Genomic DNA, 12,559 nt, shown 5'->3' on the forward strand with positions numbered 1-12,559 from the left:
CTGCAGTGGCCCGGGAGCGGCCACTGCACTCCAGTCTGGGCGACAGAGTGATACTCCAACTCATAACTAACATTGAACCTGGTGAATAGTCTTCCAGGAACTCTGCTCATGAGGTCCCAAAAAAGATTTCTGTTTAGTATTTCCCTATTTCAGGACATGGGATGCGGAGGTCAGTGCCGTGCTGGCTTCGGCGTGTGGGCTGGTGGGGACAGGTGTGCCTTGCAGAAGGTGCAGTCGCCCCCACGTAGGAATTTTCAGTCTTCAGAGTCACGCGCCTTCCCCGGGAGTTATGAGAAATGCATGCCCCTTGTTTTGGATGCCAGTGGCAGACATGCACCAGTTGAAGTTGAACTCAGATGTGGAATGTTTTCTTCTTAGGACAGACCAGAGGTTTGCTTTATGAAAGGTGCTTACGAACAAGTGATTAAGTACTGTGCCACCTACCAGAGCAAAGGACAGGCCTTGGCCCTCACCCAGCAGCAGCGCGATGTGTACCAGCAGGAAAAGGCGCGGATGGGCTCCGCCGGGCTGCGAGGTAAGGCCGGTTGCTGGAGTCCGGGGGTGGAAAGGCCAGGCCTGCCCTCAGTTGCAGGTGCATCTCCCCTTCCCTGGAGCCGCCCAGCTCTGCTCCAGGCTGTGCTGAGCCCCTGTTGCTGGGGCGCAATGCTGCGGTTGGCTCGTTGACCCCAAAGAGAGAATGGCAAGAAGGTAGCCAAGTGTGAAATTGGGTTCTTCGAGACTTCCCGTGGTCTCCGAGTGGGGGATAGAGGTTTTGTTTTCAACAAGGTCATCTTGTGAGAGGGGAGATGGATCAAGGTAAAGCCGTGTTACTCTTTCCTTTGTCCTCATGTTGCTTTGCTAATGGAACCAAAACGCTTTCTTAAAAATGGAAGTCTGAAGCCTCCGATTGGCCCTTTAAGGTGCCTTCCAGCTGGATCCTTGCCTCTGTCTTCCTTCTGCCATTTGCCAGGCAGGTGAAGACACGCCAGATACTGCTTTGTACATGCTACCGACAGGACGGTGGAGGCAGGGGTCTGCCAGCACACACAGCAGGCCACCTCCTGGGACGGCATGGGTGGGGTTAGAGGGCCGGGGCGTGGGCCTCCTCTTGCTCCTGCCTCCAGATGGCCAGCTGGCTCAGCAGAGTCTGCACGGTTACCTGGTCTCCCAGGAAGCAGGCAGGCATGGCTTCCCTCACCTGGAGCTACAGTTCCTGCGAGGAAGTAAAAAGCTGTGAAGCCTGTTTTTTGCATGGTCACTTAAGCAAGGGCTCTCTTGGGCTTAAAGCATTTGGGGAGATGTGCGGGACTTCTATTCTTGCAGTAAGCTAAGACGGGAGAGGTGGAGAACCCTGCTGCCACTCCCTGCCATGCCTGCTCTCCACCCCAGCCTGTGAACCCAGGCCCCCTTGTGCCACCCAGAGCTTGGCGGCCTCAGGGCTGTGGACTGTGCCAGACCCTGTGCCTCAGGGAAACTCAGGTGGAGGCCCTCGGCTGAGAGCCTGTTTTGCAGGTGGGTGTTTTTGTGTGGAAACAACAACTTTTCCATGCTCTTTTAAGGTATAAGAGGCTCTGGTGGCAGGTTCCTGAGTTCCTGGGTTCTCTTCCTGGGTCTGAGTCTTGAGCCTGCCCCTGCTTCTGCGCCTCGGTCCGTGGGCCTTCTGGACCCTAAAGCAGAGCAGATGGTCTCTCCCCGCGGCAGTTCTGGGGCAGGGGGCCTCCTCTGGTTGAGTGGGGCTAGGCCTGAGCGTGGCGCGTGCTCTGGGGCCACAGAGTCCTGATGAGCGGACAGTCTTACACATGTCCACAGGCTGACTGGACACTGGGGTGATGGGCGCTGGCCGTGCCCCGCACACTGCACCCTTCTCCCCTCTAAGCAGTGGGCAGACCAGACCGTTTGGTGGCCCAGCCGTAGGCAGCCCAGACCCTGCGCCCCGGAAAGTACATCGCCCTTCCACCTCTTTCAGCTTCCACCCCAGCTGGGCAGGAGAGCGGCCCCGTCAAGGCCTGTCCAGGATGTTCGTTGTTGGAACGGGGGATCCTAGGAGACTTGAAGGCAACTGCAGGGAGGCCTCAGGGCCAGGAACGAGGATTCTGGTCACCAGTGCGCGGGCATGAGGGAGGGGCAGGGCCCGCTCATCTGGGCTGTTCCCAGAAGACCACAGCTGTGGGTGTCTGTTGCTCCATGGGTCACTTCCTCCTCCCTGCTGACCAACTGGGGCTCCGATGCCTTAAATCAACTTTGTCCTAGATGCACTTAGTTTTTTAATAAAAAGGTTCCCTCCCCTTTTGAGGATGTCATCACCTCTGCTTGCTGGGTTTGTTTCCAACTGTTCATAAAGCTGTGAAACTCTTTCTAAAAGGCCAGAGTTCTGTCAGTCTTAGGTGGTGCACAGCAAGAGGTATCCAAGTGGCATGGATGCGGAGCCTGTAAAGCCGTCTTAAAGGTCTGGCATATGCCCCTGGTTTTCTTAGTGTTTGGAACAAAGTTTTCAGACTGCATTCTTTCTTTTTCCTTATTTAAATTTTTTATTGTAAAGATGTTGGGTTAAGTATACAAATATTCATTATGCAGGTGCCCTTGCTGATGAGGTGTGCCTCCCCTTCTCCACCCCGCGGGTAGAATCCCACTACTGACAATTCTTTTCTCACAGTATTACGACAATTGTTCAAGGTCCACTTATGAGTGAGAACATGGGATACTCAGTTCTTTGTTTCTGTGATAGGTCACTGAGCATTATAGACTGTAAAGTCCATTCGAGTTGCTGTGAAGTTTATAATTTTGTCCTTTGTTATGACTGCATAATATTTCATTGTGTATATGTGCCACATTTTTTTTAATCCAGTCCTTTTTCAATGGGCAGAACGTTTGGTTCTGTGTTTTTGCTATTGTGAACAGTGCTGCAATAAACATGCATGTGCAGGTTATCTTTTTCCAAGAGTGATTTGAGTTCCTTTGGGTATATTCCCAATAGGGGGATTGCGGGGTCTTATGGAAGGTCGATTTTTAGACCTTTTAGGAAACACCAGACTGTTTTCCACAGAGGTTGTACTAGTTTGTATTCCCACCAACAGTGTAAAAGTGTTCCAGTGCGTTGTTTCAACTAATGCCTTTCATCTGCGGCTCTTGGAGGTTTGTGGATGTGTGGTTCTGTGTTGTAACGTGGTCCAGTGGGCCAGTGTCGGTAGAGGAGTAGACCGCAGTCGGGTTTGGGGCGACATTCTGGTCACGTATCTCCTGCTTTGTGTCCTTCCTTTTTTCTTCTGTGTGCACCACTGCCCTCTTCCCCCCAGGGCACCAGCATGAGGAGCAGAAAGACTTTATCTTTCCGTGGGTGTACACTTATGTGACACTGGATAAAACTCGAGTTTCTGAACGTGCTTGTGGTCCTTACTTTGGATGTTACGGTATGTTTTGTTTATGGCAGCTGCCCTCCGTGTGACAAAAGTTTGTGTGTTCTTTACCCAAAGGGTAGCCGTAGATCTTCATTTGTGCTAGAGACTCGCCTCTGGGCTAGGACATCCTCCAGTGGCGGTGCCCCAGAGCTGGTCTTTGTTTCTTAGGATTTGCTGTGCCCTTCTGCTGCCGTCTGCCTCTGTACTCACTGTCCCCTTCTGCTGCCGTCTGCCTCTGTCCCAGCACAGAGGGCTGTCAAGTGGCTCATTGTCTCATGGGTGAGAGCCTCTGTGGCCCACACCTACACAAGCAGGTATAGGCCTCTCGTGTGGGAAAGGAGAGGGGCTTGCCTTTATCCTTGGTCTTCTGAGGACATCTGATCTTCCATACCCTCAGCTTGAACAAGAGTAGAGGCTTGCTTTGTTCTCTGGTACTTTTCAGTCTCCCCTTGAGTTCTGACCGTTAGTTTGTGTGCACGTGGTGTGAGTTGTTCAGTCTAATAATGTCCCAGATGCAGGCGTCCCTTGAGTTAACAAGAGTACTGCCAGAGGCTTCAGAATCTGAGAGTAAGCTAAATGACATTTGAGACATGAGCAGTACTTTGTGCTGTATCCTAAGTGCTCACGATGACAGGAGACTAACTAACATGGTGGCGTTACTTACACACTCCTAGAGAACCAGATTTCAAATAAGAAATGTCTGCTAATGTTATAGAAGGATCCAAGCTGTTGTTGGTATTAATGGTTTTACAACCACTTTCTAGATTAACTTTGCCATCCCCCATCCCCCATCCCCCTGGGTTTGTCATGTACAACATTATTGCAGGCTGTGTGTAAGAATGATACAGCATTTGCTTCAGGCTCTTGGATTTTTCAGGAGATGCATGGAATGGAAAGATGAAGCTGCATTAGAAGTCATGTTCAGAGGTGTCTGTTTAAAATTGACTTCAAAACTGGACAGACCCATAGTTTCTCTAAATAACTAGTTGTATTTTCTGGAAGCGGTGACTTCTGTGGTGAGTGACTACGTGTGGTGCGGCGTGGAAACCTTCTTCTGTCTCTCTCGCTTGTTTTCTCGCCTAGCAGCTCAGTTTTATTTTTTTGTTTGTAATGCTTTTGGTCTTAAAGATTATTAATAACTATAGATGATGTTACAGTCTAAAGTGACTTACTGGAGAAGTGTTATTGCCTCCAACTTTTACCAACTAAATTCCAGTGTCTTTGTGACTCACATTTTTTCTCTTTTATTTTATTATTTCTAAGTTCTTGCTTTGGCTTCTGGTCCTGAGCTGGGACAGCTGACATTTCTTGGCTTGGTGGGAATCATTGATCCTCCCAGAACTGGCGTGAAAGAAGCTGTCACAACACTCATTGCCTCAGGAGTATCGATAAAGATGATTACTGGAGATTCACAGGAGACTGCGGTTGCAATCGGTATGACTTGGCTGCTTCCTTTTATTGGGAATAGTCGTTCTTAGACTACTGCAGTGCACAGTATTGTGGACCATTGGCTACAAAGTATAGCTTTCTATACTTTATGAAGTACATCTTTATGTCGTATTGGGATTATGAAGTTAAAGTCACTCACTCTTTGGCATACTCCATGTAAAATAGAGGACAGAAATTGATTAAAGTTTAAAAAGTAATACCATTACCAAAATACATAACTTGGTAAAATCACATATGTATTTTATTCACAGAAGGGTAATTGATTATTTTTAACCTCATAATCTACTATGCTGACAGATAAAAGCACTAGATCATGAATGTGAAAGGAAGAATGAAATTTAGTTTTTTCTTTTAACTTATGTATAAGTTTCAAATCATACTAGTACATTATTTGAAAAATATAGCTTGTTATATGTATTTCTATTTTCTCATCATTCTTATATACACCTGTGTTGTCTGAATGTCACTTATGACTAACTTAAGAAGTACAGTCTAAGAAAAAAAGTTAATGAAAGTTAATCTCCAAGATCCTGTAAACTGTAATTCATACTGATAACAATTTGCTATACTCCATTAATTTTTTTTTTTTTTTTTTTTTTTTGAGTTGGAGTCTCACTCGGTCACTCCTAGCCACCGCAGCCTCACCTGCTGGGCTCTGGCAATCCTTTCGCCTCAGCCTTCCGAGTAGCCGGAATTATAGGCATGCGCTACCATGCCCGGCTAATTTTTTGATTTATTGTAGAGATGAGGTCTTGCTGCCCAGGCGGGTCTCGAACCCGCGGGCTCAGGCAATCCACTCACCTCAGCCTCCCAAAGGCGCGGGATTACAGGCTGAGCCACTGAGCCTGGCATTAATTCTTACTTAAGTTGGAGAGGGGCTGGGCCAGAAGTTTCAAACTTGGTTGTCTAAGGTCTCCAGGTAATAACATAATAGTGTTTGGAAAATGACTTCCACGTTTATTTTCACTTACATGCACCTGCATGATTGCCGCCAATTGCTGTGCTGTCTGGCTTTGTATGCTGTACTGAGGGTGTGCTCTGCTCTTCGTGGCAGCCACTGAGCACAGCTCAGTGAGCTCTGTTCTTAAGTTTAAGCACAGTGAAAGAGTCAGCCGGATGCGCCAGACTCAATTACTAAGTCAGATAGGTTTGTCTTACTGTAGTGAAGAGAGCAGATGACAAATCATATTGCATAAGCATTGTATCGACTAGCCCAGCAAGCAAAACAGTTTGGCTCATTACGTTTTCTTTTTTTTCCACTTAGCCAGTCGTCTGGGATTGTATTCCAAAACATCCCAGTCAGTCTCGGGAGAAGAAATAGATGCGATGGATGTCCAACAGCTTTCTCAAGTCGTACCCAAGGTAGCCCAGCCAGTGCCTTCTAGATGGGGGGGGTCTTCTTTTAAGTGTTTCCGTTTCTACTGTTGTCTTACTGAAACTGTTGATTAGAAACAGCTGGGACATGACCCCCACATCTGGTGGTTCAGATCCTGAAATGAAATCTTATCATTGAAATCAGTCTTGCCATTGAGTATGATGTGATCATCATGAGTATCGTGCAGAATCACTAACCAATGAGCAAGACCTGAATTTCCTCTGAGGAAAAGTCTATGGAAATTAACATTGTGCTTATCAGTTAGGGATGGAGAGAGACTTTTGCTTTATACTTCTTACCCTTTTGTTCTATTTTAATTTTAGCATACGTATATACTTATTTTTTTAAGTGAGGTATTATGTACATATAGGGTACAATTCTGAGCATTGATGAGTGCATACATTGTGACCACCACCAAAATCAGATTGTACCCCACTTCCATCATCTCCTAAATTCTCTGAAGCCTTTTTGCAGTCAGCTGTTCCCCCCGTTCTAGCACTTAACAGCCAGGGATTTATCTTCTGCCCTGTAGTTGTGCCTTTTCCAGAAGGCTCTAGAAATGGAATCGTACAGCATGAGATAGCTTTTTTCTCTGCTTCTTTCACGTAGCTTAATGGAGTTGAGATTTATCCATGTAGGTTGTGCTGTGCTTTTTTTATTACGTAGTGGTATTTCACTACATGGGTATACCTTACCTGTTCACCAGTTTAAGGACATTTGGCTTGGATTTGGTTTTGATGAGTGTGAATAAAGCTGCTGGAAACACTTGTGTGCAAGTTTTTGATGAAAACTAGTTTTCATTTCTCCTGGGTGAGTAACTGCTCCTGTGAGTAACTTCTCCTGTGAGTAACTGCTGGGTCATATGGTTGAGGCATGTTTAACTTCATGAGACGCTGCCATGCCGTTTTGCCAGTGGCATTGTTCCTTTGTGCCCTCCCATCAGTGCCTGCAGTTGCTAGTTGCTCTCTGTCCTCACTGCACATGGGCTTGCCCTTGCCCTCGACCCTCACTCTGACAGGTGTACAGTGGCCTGCGATTGTGGCTTTAACTTGCTTTTCCTTTGCAGCTAGTACTGTTGAGTATCTTTTCACATGTTTAGTTGCTGTCTATATATCTTCTTGGTGAAATGTCTGCCCTGCTTACTTTTTAAAAATTATAGTTTCTTACTGACTATTTTGAGTTCCTTATTGTAGATACAATTTTTTAAATGAGAGATTTGGTTTGAAAATACATACTTCTTTCTGTTCTTTAATGCTATCTTTCAAAGAGGAGATGTTTTTAATTTTGATGAAGTCTCAGTTGTCACTTTCTTCTTTTATAGAAGAAAATGCTTCTGATGTCTTGCCTAAGGATTCTTTGCTTAATCCAGGTTCACAGAGATCTCCTTTGTTTTATTCTACAAGTCTTATGGTTTTTGATTTTATACTTGAGTGTGTGTGTGTGTTGTAATGAGTTAAGGGTTATTTATTTATTTATTTATTGCATATGGATGTTCAGTTGTTCCAGCACCGTTTTTTGAAAAAACAGCCTTATTTTTCACTGAGATGCATTTTTATCTTTGACTGTAATGCTTTTCTAACATTATTTATACGGAAAAAGGTATCTTTCATCCCCCCCAACAACTGTGTCTTTAGAGCCAGGTTCCCTGAGGTTAGCTTATTATCTTGGGTGCTTTGTGGGACCTGGCAGAGCCTGGTTTGCACAGGTCCCATGGGAGGGACCCAGAAGTGAGGTGGGTGGTGCTTCCAGGTGGATGACAGCTCAGCTTTCTTGGTCTCATGGTTGCTTGACCTGCACATGCACATGCATTCCTGTATCTCTCAGAGTAAGCACTTGCCTGGTGCCTGTTCTGTCAGGCATCTTTCAGGCATCCATTGTCCCTAATGAAAGGTGCTGCCATCTTCACACAGATGAGTTATGTAGTCAGAGTATGGAATTTTAACTATTTCTGCCTTGTACTAATTTCTTCTCTGATTCGAAAATGTATTGATCAGTAGTATATGTTTATTATAGAAAAATTGAAAAATACAGAAAAGTAAGAGCGATAATGCAAGCTGCCTGGCATCTGACTCAGATGTCAGAGGTTGTACCTCTGGAGAGCATTCAAGACAGGGTGACCCATGTGACTTTGGAAATGCACAGAGCAAAACCTGGCTGGCACGTGATAGTGTCATAGTCCTGAACATGCGTTTTACATAATGTTGGCATTTCTGAAATCATTAGTTCTTTTAGAAAACATGTTTTTAATGGCTACATAGCATTTTGCTTGGGTATACCATGTGTATGTGTGTGTAAACACACAGTATATATGTGGTTGTATAATCATTTTCATGCTGAAATTTGAGCATCCATTTATTTGTTACTCCTGTAAATAATACCTTAAGGATTATTTTAATACGTTAAGGATTAAACAGTAGCAGCCGTTTTTCACATGCCACACAATGCATATGTTACATACACGATCTAGTTTAATGCTCAGTAGAGCACCTTAGAAAAGATAGGCACCCCATCTCAAAGATTTTAATACGTGATAGAGAGCTTTTAGCACAGGGTTAGATGTAGAGATCTGCACGCCCGCCCGCTCCAGCCCCTGCCCTGCACAGCCTCTCTTCTTGTGAGTGGCCAGAGTTCTGTGGCACACTCGCTTCAGGCGAGGAGCTGCTGTGGTCGCGTCTTGGTGTAGTTTGTGGTTTAGTTCCGGTTTGCTTTTTGGGCTGTGCATTTCTGCAGGTTTTGGCAAGTGCGTTACGATACCTGCCCACTGTTACCGTTTCATACATACTAACTTCATTGCCCTAAAAACCTTCTGTGCACTGCTGTTTTCTCCCTCCCTGCCTCCCCTCGAATCTCTGACAACCACTGGTCTCTTTTACTATTTCTGTAGTTTCACCCTTTCTAAAACGTCACGTAGTTAGAATGATATCATATGTGCCTTTTTAGACTGCCTTTTTCCACGAAGCAATATCACTTATAGTGTCAGCGCGTCTTTTCTGGCCTGGCAGCTCATTTCTTGTGAGTGAGAAATAACACTGCACTGGACGAGCGTGCGGCAGTTTGTTTCTCACTTCATCTTTTGAAGGGCAGGTTGGTGCGTCCAGGTTTGGCATTATAAATGAATCTGCTACAAGCATTCGTGTCTAGGGTTTGTGTAGACTTAAGTTTTCATCTTATTTGGGTGAATTGGATCATATGGTAAAAGTATGTTGAGTTTTGTAAAAAACGTAGGCAACCCTCTTTTTATAGATATGGAAATTGAAACCTCAGGCTTCTGGGAGGCTTGGCTGCTACGTCAGAGCTGGTGAGTGGTGGCGTTGCGACTGAAAGCCAAGGGCTGCGTGATCCCAGTACTCATCTGTAGTTCTCTGTTTCTTGAATATTTGTTCTCCAAGGCTTTGTGCCCATCTCTGATTACTACTGCACACAGCGTTTTGACGTGTGGAAAGATTGGATCAGTGACCAGTACACATTGCTGAATTGTCCTCTGGAAAGGCTTGTGTGTATGTTTTCGTAAACTGCACTTAATAACATTAAGTACACTACTGACAGTCATAGGAGTGTAACAGTCATGAGCAGATGACCATCTTTATAAAGAAATAGGTCAAGATGGAAATGTATAATCGCACATCACTGTGGCTGGTGGTTGTGTGTGCACAGCTTTATAACTTTGGTCATCTGAAATACCTGACCAACAACCTGAGCGTTTTTACAAGTTTGATCAAAAACCGTGGTGGGTCCCTATGACACATGCCCTTGCCGAAAGAGCCGAATCTCGAGAAGTTTCACCTTTCATGAATGCAGATTTACAGAAAGGGCCTCTCTTCATTGATTGAGAAGTTTCAGTGTTGTTACATATGGCGCAAGGCTTACACACAGACTCCACGTTGTGATAATGCACTGTCCAGGAGTCACACTTGCAAGAAATGCATAAAATGACTTAGAAGTCTCCAGGTCTCGACACAGTGTATACCTCTAGTATTGGAAATGATGTGAAAATGGGATACATAGCATAACAAGTTATAAACAATAATGCTGACAAGCCCGGGCAACATAGCGGGATCCCTGTCTCTTAAAAAAAAATGAGCCAAGTGTGGTGGTATGTCCTGTAGTCCCAGCTAGTTGGGAAGCTGAGATGGGAGGATGGCTTAAGCTCAGGAGGTCGAGGTTACAGTGAGCTGTGATTGCTGTCAAAAATAATAATAGTAATAATAATAATAAAAAATAATGCTGAAAATTTAAGGTAGTAAAAAAAGAAAAACAAAAACTAAAAGAAAATTTGACTTGAAAATGTGTATTGCAGGGATATGCTAGGGTAATTGCATGGAGACAGTCCATCAGAAGTGGCCAGCTTTCACGATCATTAACTATGGTTTGAAGTCTTGTATCACCGTGAGCAGCTGTTTGTTTTGTTTTAAGACCTGACTCTCCTCAGAGAAAACATTCATATATACTTTCTGCTTGATACTGCTCTTTAAAAAAAATTTTATTTGTTTTTTGAGTTGGAGTCTCACTGTCACCCAGGTTGGAGTGCCATGCTAATGGCTACCATAGCCTCGACCTGCTGGACTCAGGTGACCCTTCCCTCCCAGCTTTCCAAGTAGCTGGAGCAACAGACGCATGCCACCATGCTGGCTAATTATTTTTTGTAGAGACAAGGTCTTGCCAAGTTGCCTAGGCTGGTCTCAAACCCCTGGGCTCAGACAGTTCTCTTGCTTCCACCTCCCAAAGTGCTGGGATTACAGGCATGAAGCCACTATGCTGAGCCTCTTTGTGAAATTCTTACATGATTATACACCAGCTTGTGATCATTTCCTGTTTCGGGATCTTGATCTTTAGGGATCTCAGCATTTGGGATGGTGGCATTTAGTATTGTGTCTCTTGGGGATTGTGCTCCAGGCTCATTTTCAGAACATCTGGGGCAGTGGGGCATTTGCTTTGTTTTAGATTTGGGGGGGACAGTGTTTACTTATTTGAATGGGGCTTTTTTTGTGTATGTTCTATCCTGATAGTGTCTTCTTGGTGTTTCTTTCTGAAAGAATAACTTCCTTACTGGTTTCTTCGGGGGTATTGGGACAGAGTATACGAGAGTAAGTGTATGTGAAATTCACAGCCACTTAAGCATCTTCCCATTAGACCTTTGTCTAACCATTCCCCAGAGATACTCAATGTAGAGGTGGTGAACTGGCAGATGTCACATTTCCTGTATTGGCTCTCATCAGTTCCTCCTCTCCTCTCTGATAAAAAGCTAGGGAACTCTGGAGACCAAAGTAAGGGTCATTCAAGAGGAAGAAACAAGTCACGGATGTCATCATCATCCTCAACATACCACATCACTGGTCTCTTCCAAATGGAGTGTTTGCGTGCTACTTGTGGCATATACCCTGATGCTCTTCCAAAGAGGTGACAGCTGACCACACCTAGGCCGTCAGAGCCACTGAATTGCCTGGCCTCATCCTGCTCTGGGATTCCTTCCTGGTGTTTCAGGTGTGTGAAGACCCAGGTCTTTTCTCCGGAGGTTATCAGTGAACCTTCTGCATCTTTGGCGTGTAGCAGCACTGCCCACCCTTCGTCTTTCTCCCTTTGTCTTGTGTTCAAGTCGCTCTCGGACAGCTGGCATGCATGCTGGGCCTTCTGCTTTTGCCTGAGAATTAAACAGAACCTTGGTTTTAAATCACTTGCTTGGGTTTTCCCACATGTCCTGGAGTTCATGTGAATTCTGCCCCTCCCGGTGGTGTTTCCCAGCTCCCCTTTCCATGATTCTTGGGCACACCTTCCACATCTCCCAGCACGGCTGTGCACTTTTGACCTGTTACCAGTTAGAAGGTGCTATGAAGCTGAGTTTTCCTTGGTTATTTCTTAAGTCACCTGTGAGTTCTCAGTGGTTTTCTTCTGTGATTTCTTCCAGTGTGTCCTGCCACGTCCAGTGATAGAAGTGAGCATCCTCTTTCATTCTTGTTTTCTGATTTTTATAGCAGCATCTCTGTCTGCATTTGCACCAAATCTGAACTAACTCTCCCTAATATTATCGCAGGTTGTGTGCTGCCTACATTTGGGTAGGCTGCAAGTCTTTATTGCTGCTACCTGCATCAGTTATCTTTTAATGTGTCCTAGAAGAGTTTAGGACCTTTGGCAGGTTATCCTGATGCCAGAAATGCCTTTTTCTGCTCACCTCGCCTTCAGTGTTTCCTTTCTTCTTTTCACACTTTTCTTTCACTACTACAGCTTGTCTGTGAATCTCAGTCAGAAGAACTATGAGTGCTGACCACAGGGTGACTCTGCAAGGAAGGAGCCACGGGAAGAGAAAACCCTAGTGATTCCTTTGTAACAGGGCAGGTTTGTCCCA

At 45.3% G+C, this 12,559-nt stretch overlaps 1 protein-coding gene across 3 annotated transcripts in view; it reads left to right on the forward strand.

The window, feature by feature from the left end:
• ATP2C1 (ATPase secretory pathway Ca2+ transporting 1) overlaps positions 1 to 12,559 on the forward strand; it is a 70,644-nt gene that overhangs the window by 45,078 nt on the left and 13,007 nt on the right. For all 3 annotated transcript variants that reach the window (XR_002481279.1, XM_008073240.2, XM_021706560.1), the window contains 3 exons: positions 379 to 535; positions 4,659 to 4,829; positions 6,109 to 6,206. Coding sequence is in view for 2 of the 3 variants with exons in the window: in XM_008073240.2 (XP_008071431.1) it covers positions 379 to 535; positions 4,659 to 4,829; positions 6,109 to 6,206 (426 nt within the window). In the remaining variant the exon portion in view is untranslated. The remainder of the gene's footprint in view (positions 1 to 378; positions 536 to 4,658; positions 4,830 to 6,108; positions 6,207 to 12,559) is intronic.

Source organism: Carlito syrichta, unplaced genomic scaffold (assembly GCF_000164805.1).
Source record: "Carlito syrichta isolate Samal-C Ts95f unplaced genomic scaffold, Tarsius_syrichta-2.0.1 Scaffold315797, whole genome shotgun sequence".
Taxonomy (NCBI): domain Eukaryota; kingdom Metazoa; phylum Chordata; class Mammalia; order Primates; family Tarsiidae; genus Carlito; species Carlito syrichta.